General features: G+C 36.2%; 3 protein-coding genes across 3 annotated transcripts; all 3 read left to right on the forward strand.

Moving 5' to 3' along the window:
* The first annotated feature begins 2,701 nt into the window (after positions 1 to 2,701).
* Positions 2,702 to 5,793, forward strand: LOC105215285 (O-acyltransferase like protein). The gene is made up of 6 exons (XM_054228277.1): positions 2,702 to 3,176; positions 3,277 to 4,117; positions 4,178 to 4,297; positions 4,676 to 4,921; positions 4,982 to 5,528; positions 5,588 to 5,793. Exons 1-6 carry the CDS (start codon positions 2,921 to 2,923, stop codon positions 5,717 to 5,719), a joined length of 2,142 nt encoding a protein of 713 aa, XP_054084252.1. The 5' UTR covers positions 2,702 to 2,920; the 3' UTR covers positions 5,720 to 5,793.
* Positions 5,794 to 7,958: 2,165 nt separating this feature from the next.
* LOC105215292 (nose resistant to fluoxetine protein 6-like) lies at positions 7,959 to 10,796 on the forward strand. Its single transcript, XM_011189121.3, has 6 exons — positions 7,959 to 8,314; positions 8,379 to 9,222; positions 9,283 to 9,402; positions 9,702 to 9,947; positions 10,003 to 10,549; positions 10,608 to 10,796. The coding sequence occupies exons 1-6, from the start codon at positions 8,068 to 8,070 to the stop codon at positions 10,737 to 10,739; spliced, it is 2,136 nt and encodes a 711-aa protein (XP_011187423.1). The 5' UTR covers positions 7,959 to 8,067; the 3' UTR covers positions 10,740 to 10,796.
* A 2,281-nt stretch (positions 10,797 to 13,077) lies between these two features.
* Positions 13,078 to 16,120, forward strand: LOC105215287 (O-acyltransferase like protein). The gene is made up of 6 exons (XM_011189115.3): positions 13,078 to 13,556; positions 13,638 to 14,475; positions 14,535 to 14,654; positions 14,946 to 15,191; positions 15,247 to 15,793; positions 15,859 to 16,120. The coding sequence occupies exons 1-6, from the start codon at positions 13,301 to 13,303 to the stop codon at positions 15,988 to 15,990; spliced, it is 2,139 nt and encodes a 712-aa protein (XP_011187417.1). The 5' UTR covers positions 13,078 to 13,300; the 3' UTR covers positions 15,991 to 16,120.
* The last annotated feature ends 3,153 nt before the right edge of the window (positions 16,121 to 19,273 follow it).

Raw genomic sequence — 19,273 nt, forward strand, 5'->3', positions numbered from 1 at the left:
GGTTTGCGAGTTATATACAAAAAACCTATTTGGGGGTGGGGTGACGCCCACTTTTCCAAAAGAATTACATCCAAATGTGCCCCTTCCTAATGGGATCCTATGTTCCAAATTTCGTTTTCATAACTTTATTTATGGCTTAGTTATGACACCGCATAGGTTTTCGGTTTCACCGTTAGGTGAACAAAACTATTATACTCTGTGCAACAGGTTGCGAGAGTATAAATACCCATGTTTTTAGCCTCTGAAAGCAACCTAACCCAACCCCTTAAGGAGCTATACCGATGGACATTAAAAAAAAGCGTTTTTATTATTTCTTTGCTTATTCGATAGTTTATACTTTCCAAAATATTCTGTGAAAGCGGTAAGGTCGTATCTTGAATAGATTTTGTATGGTAGCGTTCTAAAGAGTGACCGCCCTCAGGTATAAGCACCTATAGTCGAAACTTTAAACGCGTTTTTCTCGAAGCGAGCGATCGACTTCAAATTTAAACTGAGTATTCTTTAAGGGGTTAGGGGTAGTCAAGATTTTCAAAAATCATTTTTTTTTTAATTTTCGTTAAGTGTAATATCTTAAAAATATACTCTGAAAATTTGAAGTTTATCCGATAATTGCTTTTAGAGTGATTCGACAGATATCAACGAGCGCTAGGGTACTCCAACACGCTAGTGTGAAACTTTAGATGCTTTTTTCTCAAAATTATGTTAGATTTTAATGAAATTTCTACAACTTTTAGAATGCATAATAAACTCAGGCCTGAAAAAAATATTTTTTTTTTCAAAAATTTCGATTTTTTGAAGACCAATTAATTGTTGATTTTTTCCCGAAAATCCACCGCCAGGTTGCCAGTTTGTTAATTTAAAAAACAGTTTGGTTCAGGCCCAGGATTATCTGTTTACAAAACTGATTTTTTTTATTTTTTTATTGATTTCAGATGAATCTCCAAGGACTTATGATTGTAAGCGCAAGGACCTTTTTTTGAAACTGGGTCAACACAGACAGCTATAACTTTGGAAATTATATTTTTTTTTTAAATTTTCGCGACTTTAAGTCAAAACATTGTATAATAATGCCATATTATTACTTTTGTAAAATAACATGATTTAATAGCAAAAAAATTACTGAAAATTCTAATTTTTTCGTGACTCTGACTACCTCTAACCTCTTAATATATTTACTATATAATGACCTACCATCTTTTTGATTAGTTTAAAATTGTCAATTTGTCATTTAAAAAAAACAACATCGTTTTTTACCTAAAAACACGAAATTTTTTTCAGAACTACGCCATTTTGACAATTTTTGATATTTTTCAAAAATAGTAGGTCTTTGTATAGGAAATATATTTAATTTTAATACTATTTTTGATTTTTCACGAAAATTCACGAAATTCGTCTAATTTTTCAACTCAGAAATACACACTCAGCAGGTTGTTGGGCTTTAAAATTCGTTTTGTTGTTATTGCTTGCTCATTAACTGCTCAGATTTTGCTTTTAAAGACTGACTGACTCGCAGTAATACTAGGTAAGTGGCGCTTGATTTACGGCCGGCTGCTATAAGCGCGCTCAAACCAGTTTCATTAATATTAATATTTTTATTACTTATTTGTCAAGTTCAATAACGGTTAATTGCTATTATTTAATTTTCTAAACTGATAAAAAATCGTTTAAAATTTTCTGATTTAACACCTATAACAATTATATCAACAATAAATAATTTATATTGACTAATGCTGTCAAAGCGGCAAACAACTCAAATACAAAAACAATTGTTCTAGAATAATGTGATTACAGCAAACTTGTACAACATGCTCAGAAATAGATATTCCTATAATACTGATCACTAAAGCTCAGCTTGGCACTGAGTCATTTTGCTAGTTGAGTGATTTTAGATGCTTGCTGATAGCATGTGTGTAGTCACTCATAAAGAGTTAGATAGAACAATATTTTTAAGTTTATTTTCATAAGATTAATGGGTTTGCATAAAGCATATATAAACATTCAAAAGGTTACCTTGTTCTGTTTTAATCGGTATAAACTTTGCACTGTTAAATTTGCCTCGCTCCGAGGTACGCTATACGCACAGTGTGTAGGGTTACACAAAATAGTTGAAAAATGATGCTGATATTTCAAAAATATATAAATCTTGTCAACATAAAACACAAAGAGCATGATCAAATGACAAAGCAAAATTTCAATCACAAAAGCTCTAACCTAAATGCAACAAATGCTATGAAAATGTTGTGTTGTTAGGATAGATTCAAAATACTTCAACATTTCCCTTATCAGTTGACTGCCACAATACCGAAATAACAACAAATTGCGCGCAATCGCGTGATAACCAGTCGGTGTGTGCTCTGAAGCAAGCCATTGTAAGAGATCACTGACATTAGCAACAATATGTATAAACAATAGTTTTGATATCTCTGTCTTCTTAGACTTAAAATTAGTTCGTTAATACGTACAGAGGCTAAGCACTCTCAGTTTTACCGCAATTCCACACGACACACAATAGCAGTGTATAAACATATTCACATAAAGCTTCAATTATAAGCTAAGCTTAAATGTTCTGCTTTATATTTAATTACTGAGTACAACTTAATAACCAAGCCGCCTTCATATTCAAGTATGTGAGTATGTCAATGAAAGTGAGTTAGAGTACAATAAGTGGTAGACTACAAAGTTTGATTACTCGAGGCTGCCAATAAAAGTGCGACAGGTCTGCGCCGTGGCTTTGTTAGTCAGAGATTGTGGCATTATTTGGTTGTGTCTGGTGATAAGTGGTTATTTAATTATAAGAAAGAAAGTTAAATTAAGTGTAATATAAAAATAACTATAAAAAATATAGCCAAATATATGAAGAAAAATCAGTGAATTAACACCTTTGGAATGAAAAGAACCTTTTATTAAAAATCTAGTCAAAATGTCTCCAAAGAAACTAAATTTCCTAATCGCTTGTACATTAATCAAACTGACAGTTGCAAGTGCCAATGGCAACTCAAGCGCAGTGCTGCAAGAGCCGGCTAGACAGCAAGCGTTGGACGAGACATTTAAGCGCACATCGCCACTTTATGGCTTATCAACAATCAGTGATGAGCATTTAATTAAACAGCAATGCCACAAACATTTGCAGCACTTCCAGAATGGTGTGAGACAAAAATTGCCTTGGGCATTGAAAAGTGAGTGTGTGAGGTTCGAAAATTATTTATTATGATAACAAATGCTAAAGCAACCAATATTCAAATAAGAAATAAACTAAAAAACTCCTCTCCCATACAGTGTACGACGCCTCGGCTAGCCTGGAGCCGGGCTTTACATTTGGCAACAATTTCTGGTTGGGCAATATTGAGGTCTGTCATGCCGTTACTCAACCGGTGAGCTTACAGGCGTCATCCTACCTACCACATCACATGAAACCAGAGCTTTTGACCTCCATAGCGCCCTTCCCCGTCGAGTTTCGCGTTCTCTACTTGCGTCACAACTCCAGCTGGCAAGTAGATCCGGTTGTGATTGCGTTTGCAACACGCATTCATATGGGTCTCTGTGTGCCCAGCTCTTGTACGGAGCAGGAAATACGCGGTCTCATGGAAACCTACTTGTCCAGTGATCTCTTTGCCGGCAATGAATTGTACGATATGAACTTGCAATATGATTATGCGAAGGATCTTAAGTTGAAGCCGGATACTTTTCGCAGAACTTCATTTTATTTGTGTTGTGTTTTTATTGTTACAACAGTGGGTCTGACAATTGCTGCCGCTATGTTAAAGACAGCAACGGTCATAGAAGAGAATAATATTACACAAAATTCAGACGAGGCGCAGAAAGTTACTGAGACCGGCTTTGAAAACGTGAAGTCCGAAAACCAGCAATCGGTTGTTGCGTCGAGCTTTATCGCTTGCTATGACATAGAAACGAATTGGCAGTACATCTTTAAGCCGGCGACAGCGAGTCACACTTTTGCCGCTTTAAATGGTATACGTTTTGTCTGCGCCATTGGTGTCACCATGTATCATTACTTAATGTTCCTCTTCAATGGTACACGAAATAAATTAACGCTTTTCGGCTATCAGGTGCATATTGGAAATGTTGATGTGTTTGTGGATGTATTTTTTACCATCAGGTAGTTGAGAGTAAATATTTGTATAAAAAATCTCGGATTTGAATCTCCCATATTTCGCAGTGGATTCCTACAGGCTTACCACCACTTTCGAAATGTCGTACTGTTGGATATGATACGTAAAAATAATTTTAAGCAGAACCTAATACTGATAGGACTGAGTATATTTCATCGTTATTTGAGGTAAGTATATTCTACACCTTTATATGAAGGCGGTCGGTCAGAGAAATCCATAGCTTACAAAATTAAGACGAACGGACCAGGTTTATTCATTTAAGTTGAATGCTTTGACTGTTCTTAGTGGTTAGTACATTCCTTCATATTTCAAACAACGGAAACTCCAGAGCGTAGACCCGTTCGCGGTCTTTTAAGATGACTCTTCTGCTATCTCGCTATATCACATATCTTGAATCAGCTATCTGCGAATACGAGATCCTCATTTGTTGGCAGTTATCCTCCTTGGATGCCTTTTGGCAGTATTTGGGTGTCCCTTATCAGAAATCGACAATAGATCACATTTTCACCAGTGTTCCCATAAATACAATTTGTTTGCCTTTCCAGATTGGCACCCCTATACTTCCTAACTATGGGCTTATCAGATTGGAGCGGCAAACTAGTGGATGATATATCACTATATCATATAGAGTATAAAACGGACATCAACTGTGAAAAATATTGGTGGCGAAATGCATTCTTTATACAGAATTTCTTCAATCACAATGACATGTGCTGTCTTTGGACATGGTCCTTGGCGTGTGATATGCAGTTCTCAGTATTGGCTACGGTGCTGCTGTTTCTCTATGTCAAGTAGGTCTTTTGCTTTATATAAATGTATGTAGTTGATGGATTTTTTTGAAATTTTTGCAGACACCCGAAGCGTACCAAATTTTGTTTAGCTGGTCTTGTTTTAGCAAGCATAGGTTACACCTACAGCAATGGACTCAAGTTGAATTTCGATGGCACTCTGGAGTCAACGTTCGCCTTTCTAACGGAAATCTACATACATCCGTTAGCACGCATTTTGGCTTATATCTCTGGCAGTATCGCTGGCTGGTACTTCGTTGAGCAGAAGCAGCTACCATTTACCATAGGCAAGCGTACTCAACAGTTTATGCTTTATTTGGTGGTACTCCTATGTTTCGGCTGCGTATTTAAACCCTCCTTTCAACCACTTTCTGTTTTTCAATCAACAACCTCCTTATTGCTGGAACACATTATCTTTACTCTCACATGTAGTATTATATTTCTGGCCAATGCTTATGGTCGCATGCGCTGGTTCTTCGGCCTATTTGAATTGGCCATCTTTCAGAAATTCAGTAGAGTTGCATACGCAATGTTTCTGTTGAATCCAATGCTCACCTTCGCATTGCCGGCGTTTAGTCGCTCTAACCTCTACGTCAATCCTTTGCCAATGGTGAGTGTTGTCTTTTTAGATTTTTGGCATAATTTTGTTGATATAACATTTATTTTCAGTTGGCTGAATCCATCGGTCTTTTGGTGGTTCTAGTATTATATTCAACGGTGATAACTTTACTCTTCGAAGTTCCATATCAAAATCTATCAAGACTTCTGATTACCAAGCAATTTAAGAAAAAACTTTCTTAATAATTTATTTTAAGTATAACTGTAAATTGCAATATGTGTTGAATTAACACTGTTGATGAAATCAATTTTTAATAAAAATACTGTGTAATATTTTAAAGATTTTTACTTTCGTCGATGGTGGCAACTCTGAATTAAACCAGTAAGAAAGAGCTAAGATCAGATGTATGCAAAATTTATTTATTTAGTTTTATTAAATTAACCCACAATTTAACTCAGACTATAATCGAAAAATAAACTAACCAAAATCTTTAAAAATGGTATATGAGGGCTGTAGTAATTCTCGGACCGATTTCACTAACTTCCACTACCAATCTATATCATCTCCAATATTATATATTCAATTAATTTTGCTAAGATGTCTGATATCTTAACCATTATACATAGTATATAGCACACCGGGCCTTCGAAAATTCGAATATTTGACTATATAGGGGTTAGAGGAAGTATCGACTCGATTTTAACTATTTTTGACACAGGAACTTAATCAAATGAGAAAAATATTTTCTCTGAAGTTCTATAAATTTCGCCTTTTTTTACCGATAAAATAGTTGTCCATTGATTATTTGGGGCCTTGAGGAGTTATAGTTCGATTTCGACAATTTTGAAATGACCAATGCCACACCTTCAGTGCAGTATTTTTGAAATGTTTTATTCAAATATCTTCACTGATCCTCGATTTGTAAATTGTAAAGTGAATGAATCAAATGGAATTCAAAAATGTGTTATATGGGTAGTACGAGTATGCGCGGTTCCAAACCGATTTCAATTTCGTACTATCAAGGTGTCCAGGAAATATTAGGTTGAAATTGGGTTGCTAGTCCTTGAAATATTTATTGTTATTGTCATCTCTATTGAGCAATATCACATTTCTTTTTTATAGCGAGTAATTGACTCATATTCTAAGTGCTATTAAGCGGTTGTCGTCATTCCATTTACTGCTGGTTGATAAAAGCGCGCTTAAATCAGTCTTATTAATATTATTTATTACTTAATTATCAAGTCAAATGTCAGTTAATTGCTATTAATTAATTTAATAAACTAATAAAAAACGTTTTAAATGTATACCTCAACACCTATAATTGGAATGTCAACAATAAATAAATAATATGGACTAATGCTGTCAAAGCAAAAACAATTATTCTAGAATAATTTGATTAGAGCAACCTTGCATAGCAATCTAAAAAACCACTCATATATGCATATATATCATTGTATAAATTGATCATTTCAGCTCAGCTTGCGCCTGAGTCATTTTGCTAGCTGAGTGAGTTTTAGAGGTCGACTGATACACCGATCAGTATCGGTTAAAAATAGCATTGACATCGGCCATATATCGCTGTTTCTTTTTGCTTCTTTGGCATGTCACCTAAATTATTATTTTGTTTTTTACTTTACTAATTTCTTTAAAGCTTAAAATATGAATTCTTCTATTCACCTTATAAAACTTAGTTTGATTCATATTTGAATCAGTAATTTTCCTTCAGACGATCCCATTATTGTGAATACACGTTCGTATTAAGTTTTGTCCGAAAGGGAAACTCAAAATAAATTATTCTCGGCCAAATCAACTATACACATCGCTAAACCCTCCTGAAGAAAAATTAAATTAACGACCTCTTATAAACAAATCGCCGATTATCAATTTGGGGGAATAGATAAAGATAGAGCAGTCAACACGACGAAAACTATTCTATCGGCCGAAAAGTTGATGACCATTGTTTTCTGGGATTGAGAATGTATGTATGTAGGGAAAATTATTGCGCCGTTTCGACCCTGAATTGAGAAAATACAGTCCCAATTTAAAAAAAAAAAAAAACAAATTTTCCACAGTGGCAACGCATCGGCTAACAGCTCAGTCTACTTTGCAGACTTATAGAGAACTTTTTGACTTAACTAAACTCTTTACACTCAGTAAAGTGAGTATCTATTATATTAGATACTAACTTGGAATCTATAAAACACCTTGTGGTACAAAGTTGAAGGCTTTCACTACTCTAATCATACAAGGTAACTGTAATAAAGCGCTCAACGGCATGACGACAATTGTATAAAGATATTTACATAAAACCTAAATTAATCTTAACTTAATCTTTATTTGTCTCAATTACTGAGTTTAACTTAATAAACAATTATGCTTTCGTCAGTATGTTCAAGAAAATGCCAATAAATGTGAGACAAGTCTGCACCGATGCTTTGTTATTTGGAGATTGCGTGGTTCATTGGACGTGTCTAGCAGAAAGTGAATATTTAGTTTTATGAAAAGGTGAAAGGTAATCAAAAAATATTAAGACAAAGTACTTCAACAAATATCTAAAAAATAAAAAGTAACATTCATAAATCAAGTCAAAATGTTTCCAAAGAAACTAAATCTAATAATCGCATGCATATTAATCAAACTGACAGTTGCAAGTGAAATTTGCAACTCCAGCGCAGTGCCGGCTAGACAGCAAACGTTGGACGAGACATTTAAGCGCACATCGCCACTTTATGGCTTATCAACAATCAGTGATGAGCATTTAATTAAACAGCAATGCCACAAACACTTGCAGTTCTTCCAAAATGGTTTAAGACAGAAATTGCCTTGGGCATTGAAAAGTGAGTGTGTGAAGAAACAAATATTCAAATAAGAAATAAATTAAAAAACTCCTCTCCCATACAGTGTATGACGCCTCGGCTAGCCTCGAATCGGGCTTTACATTTGGCAACAATTTCTGGTTGGGCAATATTGAGGTCTGTCATGCCGTCGCTCAACCGGTCAACTTCCAGGTGTCATCCTACCTACCACATCAAATGAAAGCCGAGCTGCTGACCTCCTTTGCGCCGTTCCCCGTCGAGTTTCGCGTTCTCTACTTTCGTCACAACTCCAGTTGGCAAGTGGATCCCATTGTGACTGCGTTTGCAACACGCATTCATATGGGTCTCTGTGTGCCCAGCTCTTGTACGGAGCAGGAAATACGCGGTCTCATGGAAACCTACTTGTCCAGTGATCTCTTTGCCGGCAATGAATTGTACGATATGAACTTGCAATATGATTATGCGAAGGATCTTAAGTTGAAGCCGGATACTTTTCGCAGAACTTCATTTTATTTGTGTTGTGTTTTTATTACTGCAACAGTGGGTCTGACAATTGCTGCCGCTATGTTAAAGACAACAACGGTCATTGAAGAGATTAATATCGGCAAAAGCTCAGACGAAGCGCAAAAAGCTACAGAGATCTCCACAGCAAACAACAAAGCATCTGAAAACCAGCAATTTGTTGTTGCGTCGAGCTTTATCGCTTGTTATGACATACAAACGAATTGCCAGCATATCTTTAAGCCCTCTAAGGCGAGTAACACGTTCGCTGCTTTAAATGGTATCCGTTTTGCCAGCGCCATTGGTGTCACCATGTATCATTACTTAATGTTCCTCTTCAATGGCACACGAAATAAATTGACACTTTTCGGCTATCTGGTGCATATCGGAAATGTTGACGTATTTGTAGATGTATTTTTCACCATCAGGTAGTTGAGAGTAAATTAATTCAACAAAAATATCGAATTTGAATCTCTCTTATTTCGCAGCGGATTCCTACAGGCTTACCATCACTTTCGGAACGTCGTTGTGTTGGAGATAATACGTAAAAATAATTTTAAACAAAACATAATACTGATAGGGCTGCATTTATTTCATCGATACTTGAGGTGAGTATGTTCTATTCGCTTTTATGAGAGCGGTCATTTGGGAGCCCCACATTATGAAAAACTGGAAGACGTATGGCCTTTTAAAATTCGAGTTGGGGGATGTCATCCTGAAGGATAATTACTCATCATAGAGCAAGACAGGTCTATGTGATGTTTTCCAGGATGACAGACTAACCGAACCTAACTTTCCTAAGCAAAATAGTTATCTCTTACTGGATCCAATACCCAATACCTAATTATCAAAACAGTAGAATTCTTGCACCAACTTTCCCATAAATATAATTGGTTTGCCATTCCAGATTGGCACCACTATACTTCCTAACTATAGGAGTATTAGATTTTAGCGCAAAACTTATGGATGATATATCACTATTTGATATCGATCACAAGCCGCATCTCAACTGTGAAAATTATTGGTGGCGAAATGTGTTCTTCATACAGAATTTCTTCAATCACAATGATATGTGCTGTCTCTGGACATGGTCCTTGGCGTGTGACATGCAGTTCTCGGTATTGGCCACGGTGCTGCTTTTTCTCTATGTCAAGTAGGTGTTTATATGACAATAGTTGAGGAAAGTTAATGCTCAACCTTCTTTGCAGACATCCGAAGCGTACAAAGTTATGCTTAGCAGTTCTTGTTGTGGCAAGCATTGGATACACCTATAACTATGGACTCAAGCTGAATTTCGATGGTACTCTGGAGTCAACGTTCGCCTCTCTAACGGAAATCTATATACATCCGTTAGCACGCATTTTGGCTTACATCTCTGGCAGTATCGCTGGCTGGTACTTTGTTCAGCAGAAGCAGTTACCATTTACCATGGGCAAGCGGACTCAGCAGTTTATGCTTTATTTGGTGTTGTTCATATTCATCGGCTGCGTATTCAAGCCACGCGTTTCTACATTTTCTGTTTTTACATCAACGTCCATTTTACTGTTGGAACGCATTGTCTTTACCATCACACTTAGTATTGTATTTGTGGCCAGTGGTTATGGTCACATACGCTGGTTCTTCGGTTTCTACGAGTCGGTCTTCTATCAGAAATTCAGTAGAGTTGCCTACGCAATGTTTCTGTTGAATCCAACGTTGACATTCGCATTGCCGGCTTATGGTCGTTCTAACCTCTATGCCAATCCTTTGCAAATGGTGAGTGTAGTCAAAAGTTGTTGATAGTTATTAAAGAATTTTTGTTTTTTATTTTTAGTGTGTAGAATTAATCGGTGTGTTGGTTGCTCTAGTATTATATTCAACGGTGATAACTTTACTCTTCGAAGTACCATATCAAAATCTATCAAGGCTTCTCATCATCCGGCAAATCAAGAAGAAAATTTCCTAATAATTTATTTTAAGTATAACTGTAAATTTTAAAATGTGTTGAATCAACACTGTTGGTGAAGTTTTTTTTTTTATATAAATATACATACATACATACATATTGTGTAATATTCTACTGAGTTTAACTTTTTTGCAAGATGGCAACTATACATAAATATTTGCCTCAATTTACACATTATGTCATATTTTACTCTCTCATTTTATTTATTCAACGTTCTTAAGATAACATAAAATGTCTGCATTAAGTCCTTTAGAATAAAATAAAAATCATTAAACTTATTTAGTAAATGAGGGCAGAGGGTATTATACCTAGACGATTTCACTAATTTTAGTCACTTAATATTGCTAAGATATCTCACATATTAACCTATATCTACGGTATAAAGCTAGTGGTTTGAAAATTCTAATAATCGTCTAAAACCGTCGTAAGCTGCTTGAGCCGTTTTTTTCTGTAATAGTGTACTGCTGTTGGCGTACGCCGATGATATTGATATAGTCGGAATCAACAACCGCGCCAGTCAGCGCATTCGCGTCTTGGCTTCCACGTCACTGTTGACAGTCATAACTTTGAAGTTGTAGATAATATCATTTATCTGGGAACCACCATTAACAACACCAACGCAGAATCACTCTTGCCAACATGTGCTACTTTGGACTGAGTAAGCAATTGAACCTCTCTCGACGAACCAAAATCAAACTCTATAAGTCGCTCAATATTCCCGTCCTGATGTATGGCGCTGAAGCGTAGACGGTAACAACATCCGATGAGACGACTCTTGGGGTTTTCGAGAGAAAGGTTTTGCGCAAGATTTATGATCCTCTAAACATTGGCAACGGCGGATACCGCAGACGATGGAACGATGAGCTGTACGATTTATACGACGACATTGACATAGTTCAGCGAATAAAAAGACAGAGGCTACGCTGGCTAGGTCATGTTGTTCGAATGGATAAAAGCATTCCAACTTTAAAAAAGTTCGATGCAGTACCCGCTGGTGGAAGCCGCGGAAGAGGACGACCTTCACTCCGTTGGAAAGACCAAGTGAAAAGTGACCTGGCAGCACTTGGAATTTCCAAATGGCGCCACATTGCAAAACGGAGAGATGAATGACGAGCTCTGGTGTATTCGGTTATAATCGCGTAAGCGATATAGGTACTATTAAGCGGTTGTCGTCATTTCATTTACTGCTTGCTGATAAAAGCTCATTTAATTCAGTTTTATTATTATAATATTATTGATTATTTAATTGTCAAGTTCAATAACAGTTAATTGCTATTATTTAACTTATTAAACTCATAAAAAACGTTTTAAAACTATCAATTAACACCTATAACTATTATATCAATACTAAATTATTTACTATATGTGGACTAATGCTGTCAAAGAGTTAGAGTATTTGAGTTATACAATAACAACTATTTTAGACTAATATGATTTGAGTTAACTTGTAGAGCAAGCATAAAATCCACTCATAAGTAAACTATACTTCTATAATACTAGTCACTTCAGCTCAGCTTGCCCTGAGTCATTTTGTTAGTTGAGTGATTTTAGATGATAGCTGATAGCATATGTAGACACTCATAAAGAATTAGAAGTTAGATATAATAATATACTGTCTTTAACATTTTAAAACGGTATATACTTTGCACGGTTAAATAAACCTCGGCTCAAGATACACTGTGTACGGTAATTAGTGTTTCATAAAGCAGAAGAAGAATTGAGTTCAAGTTAAGTTAGAATTAACCATTTACGATTGGGAAGATAAAGATAGAGCAGATAAATCTGTCCAAGCAACGAAGACGAAAACTGTCCTATCACCTGAAAAGATGATGACCACCGTGTTCTGTGTTCCTTGTTAAGTGTGATCTATGTCAATTATATGGAGAAAGAAGAAACGGTCACTAGAGCGAATTATTGACCCGATTCGACGCTGAATTAAGAAACACAGATGTACCTGGAAACGCAATCGGAGAAAAAACTGCTATTCCACTATGAAACGCCTTCTTTGTAGACCTAAAGGAAACACATTTTTCAGACGGATTTAAAATAGTCAGAACATCGAGCTTATGAAATCTCGAAGTTATCCAGAAGACTGTGGGTATCATTATGGTAATAAGGGTAATGGCAATAACACTCTCAATATTAATGGCGACAAATTTAATAAAAATATTTACATAAAATTTTCATAAAGCTAATCTTAAATGCTGTGCATTATTGTTTATTACTGAATTTCATTTAATAATCGATAATGCCTTCGTAAATAACGCGAGTAACGTCAATGAAACTGATTTACGGTTCAAGTAGTGACAAAAAATATAGACACAACTCCAATAAAAGTGCGGCGAGTCCGCGCTGATGCTTTGTTAGTGAGAGATTGTGACACTATTTGGATGTGTCTGGCAGAAAGTGATTCTTTAGTTACAAGAAAGGTTGAAATAGGCGAAGTGAAATGACGTGAAATAAAAGAAATTTATTAAGAAAATCTAAAAAGAATAACACGAAGAAAAGTTCGTGAATTTCTAGCTCATAAATAACCACCAACGTTCAAAAATCCAGTCAAAATGTTTAGAATGAAAATAAATTTTATAATCGCATGTACATTAATCAAACTGACAGTTGCAAGTGAAATTGGCAACTCAAGCGCGGTGCTGCAAGTGGCGGCTAGACAGCAAGCGTTAGACGAGACATTTAAGCGCACATCGCCACTTTATGGCTTATCAACAATCAGTGATGAGCATTTAATTAAACAGCAATGCCACAAACACTTGCAGCTCTTCCAAAATGGTTTAAGACAGAAATTGCCTTGGGCATTGAAAAGTGAGTGTGTGAAGTTCGATAATTATTTAATAAGTAGATAATGAAATGAAAAATAAATTCAAAAACTCCCCTCTCATACAGTGTATGACGCCTCGGCTAGCCTCGAATCGGGCTTTACATTTGGCAACAATTTCTGGTTGGGCAATATTGAGGTCTGTCAGGCCGTCGCTCAACCGGTCAACTTCCAGGTGTCATCCTATCTACCACATCAAATGAAAGCAGAGCTACTGACCTCCTTTGCGCCGTTCCCCGTCGAATTTCGCGTTCTCTACTTTCGTCACAACTCCAGCTGGCAAGTGGATCCCGTTGTGATTGCGTTTGCAACACGCGTTCATATGGGTCTCTGTGTACCCAGCTCCTGTACGGAACAGGACATACGCAGTCTCATGGAAATCTACTTGTCCAGCGATCTCTTTGCCGGCAGTGAACTGTTTGATATGAATTTGCAATATGATTATGCTAAGGATCTGAAGATGAAGCCGGAGACTTTTCGCAGAACTTCATTTTATTTGTGTTGTGTTTTTATTACTGCAACAGTGGGTCTGACAATTGCTGCCGCTATGTTAAAGACAACAACGGTCATTGAAGAGATTAATATCGGCAAAAGCTCAGACGAAGCGCAAAAAGCTACGGGGAACTCCACAGAAACCAAATCTGAAAACCAGCAGTTTATTGTTGCGTCGAGCGTTGTTGCTTGTTATGACATACAAACGAATTGGAGGTACATCTTTAAACAGACTAAGTCGAGTAACACTTTTGCGGCTTTAAGTGGTATTCGTTTTGCCAGCGCCATTGGTGTCACCTTGTATCATTACTTAATGTTCTTCTTCAATGGCACACGAAATAAGTTGACACTTTTCGGCTATTTAGTGCAATTCGGAAATTTTGATGTATTTGTGGATGTGTTTTTTACAATCAGGTAACTGAGAGTAAATATCTTCAACAAAAAGCTCTGGTTTGAATTATCTCTTTTCGCAGTGGATTCCTACAGACTTATCACCATTTTCGAAATGTCGTATTGTTGGATATGATACGTAAAAATAATTTTAAACAAAACATAATGCTGATAGGGCTGCATTTATTTCATCGATACTTGAGGTGAGTCTTTTTATCCGGTAGATACTTAGCGCTGAAAAGTAAAAAAGAGGGAATTGGAATCGTACAGAGCAAGATTGTCCTTTGAATTCACATTTCATCGACGGTCACAATGAACGACAAATATTCCGGAAACTGAATTCGATCTTAGTATTTTAGCTTTGTCGCACATCTTCAATTGGCTTGCTTAGAATACAAGAACGTGAATTTCAGTAACTTTTCCTCCGTGGTAGCATTTTCGAAGCATACCCTTTTAGCCGCCTTCTTGTAAATATATTTGGTTTGTTTTTCCAGATTGGCACCGCTATTCTTCCTAACTATGGGCTTATTAGATTTTAGCGCTAAACTTATGGATGACATATCACTATTAGATATCGAGCATAAAGCGCATGTCCACTGTGAAAATTATTGGTGGCGAAATGTGTTGTTCATACAGAATTTCTACGATCACAATGATATGTGTGGCCTCTGGACATGGTCCTTGGCGTGTGATATGCAGTTCTCGGTATTGGCCACGGCTTTGCTGTTTCTTTATGTCAAGTAGGTGTTTATATGACTATAACATGTGGAACTGAATGCTTAACCTTCTTTGCAGACATCCAAAACATACAAAATTATGCTTAGCAAGTCTGGTTGTGGCTAGCATAGGCTACACCTACAACTATGGACTCAAGCTGAATTTCGATGGTACTCTGGAGTCAACGTTCGCCTTTCTAACGGAAATCTATATACATCCGTTAGCACGCATTTTGGCTTATATTTCTGGTAGCATCGCTGGCTGGTACTTCGTTGAACAGAAGCAGTTACCATTTACCATAAGCAAGCGAATGCAGCAGTTTACGCTTTATTTGTTGTTGTTCGTACTCACCGGCTGCATAGTGAAGCCTTCCTTTCATATAATTTCTGTTTTTACATCAACGTCCATTTTACTGTTGCAACGGTTCGTCTTTACCATCACACTTAGTATAATATTTGTGGCCAGTGGTTATGGCCATATACGCTGGTTTTTTAGTTTCTACGAGTCGGTCAACTTTCAGAAATTTAGTAGATTTGCCTACCCAATGTTTCTGTTGAATCCACTCATCATTTATGGATTGCCGTATCTTAGTCGTTCTAACCTCTATGCCAATCCTTTGCAAATGGTGAGTGTAGTCTGTTTTCGAAGATTTTTTGGTAATTGTTAATATATATATTTTTTTATTTTTAGTGCGCAGAATTGATCGGTATATTGGTGGTACTAGTATTATCGTCGACGGTGTTTACTTTACTCTTCGAAGTACCATATCAAAATCTATCAAAGCTTCTGATCATTCAACAAGTCAAGAAAAAATTTACTTAGAGATTTAATTTATATATAACTGTACTTAAATTGCCTTAGCGGCTGATTTGGTTTAGTGGTATAATCAGGAGAACTATAATAAAATACAAATCCAGAACTTGTATAACAAAGGCAAATAAACTCTCTTTATAGGCACAAAAACAAAATTTTTAGTTGTCTAGTGAACAAATGAACAGAAAGCAAGGGATCTCTGCTATAGAGTCTTGTAAATACTAGCTTCAGCGGTCGAACAATTTGCTTGCCTTAGACCCAACCCACAGCGGATTAGTCAAAAACGTCTTTGACTTATAAGACAGAAAAACGTATTTGTCTCGTCTTTGTCAGTGTGAAGCTATGTCATGTTGTCGCATCAGACAAGAAAAGACGTCTTGACTAATCCGGTGTAGGTTAAGCCTTATACGGTTTCTAATTTGAGAGTCAAAGGCGTTCGCTCCAGAGCTATTTTTAGGCTTATTGAGCGCTAATCGAAAGTTGTTCTCTGAATTTAATAAACCATTTTTTTCTCTTTTCAAAAAGGCTGCTATAATAAAACGATTACCGATTTTACAATTCCTCAGACACCTTGGCGCGCCATAAAAACCACAGTAATTTCTAATTTTCCAAACATAAAAATTTCTGGCTGCAACCGCAAATCACAAATTAATTAGCGTACCAACCACGATAAATGCAAATGCAACAACAACCGCAGCGCAATAAAAGGCGCACGAACATGCACATGAACGCCCACAACGGCACTTGCCTACATTCCAACGATCCATGATCCACGTTCAGTTAAACAGCAAAGCAATCAACAAATTTGCTTTGGCCACATCGCGAATATAATGGCCATTAATCCACCGCACAAGTCAAATGGCCAGCGGTTGATGGCGTTGACGATGGTGACGACGATAGCGTTGACAAAGTGTTAGATTTTTGTTGTTGGAGCTTTGTTGATTGCCGCGGCGACAAGTAAGCAGCCAAAGTGTCGATCGTACGCTTCAAAGAGCTACAAATCAGCTGGTGACCAAAAGTGGGGTCCGAAGTGTACAAATAAAACCTTTTAATGTGAATAGTCCAGCGAAAGCGGCAGCAACTAATGTGAATGCAAGTCACCAAACCACGACTTCTCTATGTTTTCAGCAAATAGAAAAACACTAGGACCATATGGCAAATCTAATGTGCGTCCCTACATGCATTACGTAGCCTGTAAGTGCTTAGAGAATGACTGAATATGCATGTAAATATATGTTCGGTGTGTTCGTGCGCTGAATTGCTGCGCGTTCATGCGATTTCGCAAAATTTTATTTCTAATGTGTTGGCAGTTGTTATTGTAGTTAACTCAATTCACAAATTCATCACATTTCCGCGTCACGCTTCCATTATGTTTGGTGTATTCATCACTGTACTAGCATATGCTGTGAGGCCTATAATAATAACACATGCGTGCGTGGCGGTTCATTTGCAGTTTTACAACGCATTCGCACTAAATTGGTTCTAGTGAAATTGCAGTAATATTCGCGGCGCTCAGGGTTGCCACACTTAAAAAAATATTTTTTTGGAAATATTTCCAAGAATATTTCAAAACAATTTTAAGTTAAACCATATTATCCATATTAATATTATAAATGCGAAAGTAACTCTGTCTGTCTATTACTCTTTCACGACTAAACGGCTGAATGGATTTTTATGAAATTTGGTATGGTAATAGATGATAACCTAGAAATGGTCATAGGCTATAAATAATCACGCCATCGTTCTTAGGGGGTAGACAGTAGGCAGATAACTAAATTGAGTTAGTGATTTTTAGTCGTTTTTGTTGGGACTTTTGCTCCTTCACGTCTAAACGGCTGTGGTTTCAAAATAATCAAAATCGTGGAAAATTAGCAAGAAAACTGAAATAATCTTCTAGGAAGAATTGCTTTTATGACATAATGTCATGTTTTCAGCGGATTTTATTTTTTATTTTTTGATGAAAGTTACTGATAATTAAAATCGTCTAAATTCTAAAAGTTTCATGAGGATAATGATCCTTAAGGAGCTATACCAGTGTAACCTATGAAAACTTAGGCGATTTTCGGGAAACTTTTTTTTAAAAAAGTACTCGATCGAATGTTTCGAATTTTTTTTACGTATTAAGGTATATTTTCAGCTACAAAAATTTTGAAAAATGACGGAGCTATAAGTTATCTTCGGAGGTGCTAAAAAAAGTTCTCTAACTGTTGACATGATTCCGGCCGAATGAGTTGCTGAAACAAAAAAATTCAAAAAGTATATTGAAGTTAAATATATTTCCTTTCCTTTATATATTTTGACAAAATAGTGTAGTTCTGAACAAAAAAGTTTTTTTTTGGTAAAAAATTGGCGTTCTTTTAATGCCAAATTGATAATTTTCAACCAATAAAAAAGTTTAAATTTGAAGTCGATCGGTCAATGTATCGTTGAGTTTGAGTTATGATGTCAGCAATTTTGAGAAATGTCATTTCGAGAAAAACGCGTTTTAAATTTCGACCATAGCTGCTTATATCAGTGGGCAGTCGCTCTATAGAACGCTACCATTCAAAAACTATTCAAGATACGATCTTACCGCTTTCACAATTTTTGAAAGTATAAACTATCGAATAAGCAAAAAATAAAAAATTCGATTTTTGAAAATGTCACGCTGGTATAGCCCATTAAGGACCTTACGGCGCTGATGATTGAATAACGTCAAGCAATCTGTAATTCAGTTGGCCACCTGGATTGTGTGGATTGACTCCACTAGATTATATTTTTGGGGGTTATAAAGCAATTGGATCTGTATATATGCAAATCGGACCTTAAAATATATTGCCTTGGGAATACATCTGCCTTGGAGCGACTCTTACGTTAATATTGTGCTCTTGACAGCAATTTACACTTTCACGCTAAGATCGAATTTTTTTGATTTTTTGAAGGGTGGCAACTCTATTGTTAATTAAAAAATGAAAGCTAGAATATGTTGTGTTGAAATTTCGTGGACAGCTTACTATTCTATAAAATTCTAAAATTCATTTTTTTTAAATATGTGGCAACTCTTTTTCGAAATTAATTGTTTCAAGAAATACTTTTCAGATGACACACTTCCCAATGAATTGCTATTCTAGATTCTCAGCAACTTTATTGAATTTATTAGAGCTTTAAATTGCTCGATTTTTTTTCAAACATGATGGCAACACTATACAGCCATTTGACAGCCCACTACTATTCCAACGCTACTGACCAACTTAACGTAGTCCACTTAATAAATATGTATAGAAATTTGCCGCTGTCGTTAATTTGCATGAGC

The sequence above is a fragment of the Zeugodacus cucurbitae genome, chromosome 3 (genome assembly GCF_028554725.1).
Source record: "Zeugodacus cucurbitae isolate PBARC_wt_2022May chromosome 3, idZeuCucr1.2, whole genome shotgun sequence".
NCBI lineage: Eukaryota > Metazoa > Arthropoda > Insecta > Diptera > Tephritidae > Zeugodacus > Zeugodacus cucurbitae.

Excerpts from the sequence above, each read along its gene's own strand:
- LOC105215287 (XM_011189115.3), top strand. The coding sequence starts at position 13,301 with ATGTTTAGAATGAAAATAAATTTTATAATCGCATGTACATTAATCAAA. Across the intron at positions 13,557-13,637 it reads ATTGCCTTGGGCATTGAAAA|TGTATGACGCCTCGGCTAGC; the intron begins GTGAGTGTGTGA and ends CCTCTCATACAG. Across the intron at positions 14,655-14,945 it reads TTATTTCATCGATACTTGAG|ATTGGCACCGCTATTCTTCC; the intron begins GTGAGTCTTTTT and ends TTGTTTTTCCAG.
- LOC105215292 (XM_011189121.3), top strand. The coding sequence starts at position 8,068 with ATGTTTCCAAAGAAACTAAATCTAATAATCGCATGCATATTAATCAAA. Across the intron at positions 9,403-9,701 it reads TTATTTCATCGATACTTGAG|ATTGGCACCACTATACTTCC; the intron begins GTGAGTATGTTC and ends TTGCCATTCCAG. Across the intron at positions 9,948-10,002 it reads CTGCTTTTTCTCTATGTCAA|ACATCCGAAGCGTACAAAGT; the intron begins GTAGGTGTTTAT and ends CCTTCTTTGCAG.
- LOC105215285 (XM_054228277.1), top strand. The coding sequence starts at position 2,921 with ATGTCTCCAAAGAAACTAAATTTCCTAATCGCTTGTACATTAATCAAA. Across the intron at positions 3,177-3,276 it reads ATTGCCTTGGGCATTGAAAA|TGTACGACGCCTCGGCTAGC; the intron begins GTGAGTGTGTGA and ends TCTCCCATACAG. Across the intron at positions 5,529-5,587 it reads ACGTCAATCCTTTGCCAATG|TTGGCTGAATCCATCGGTCT; the intron begins GTGAGTGTTGTC and ends ATTTATTTTCAG.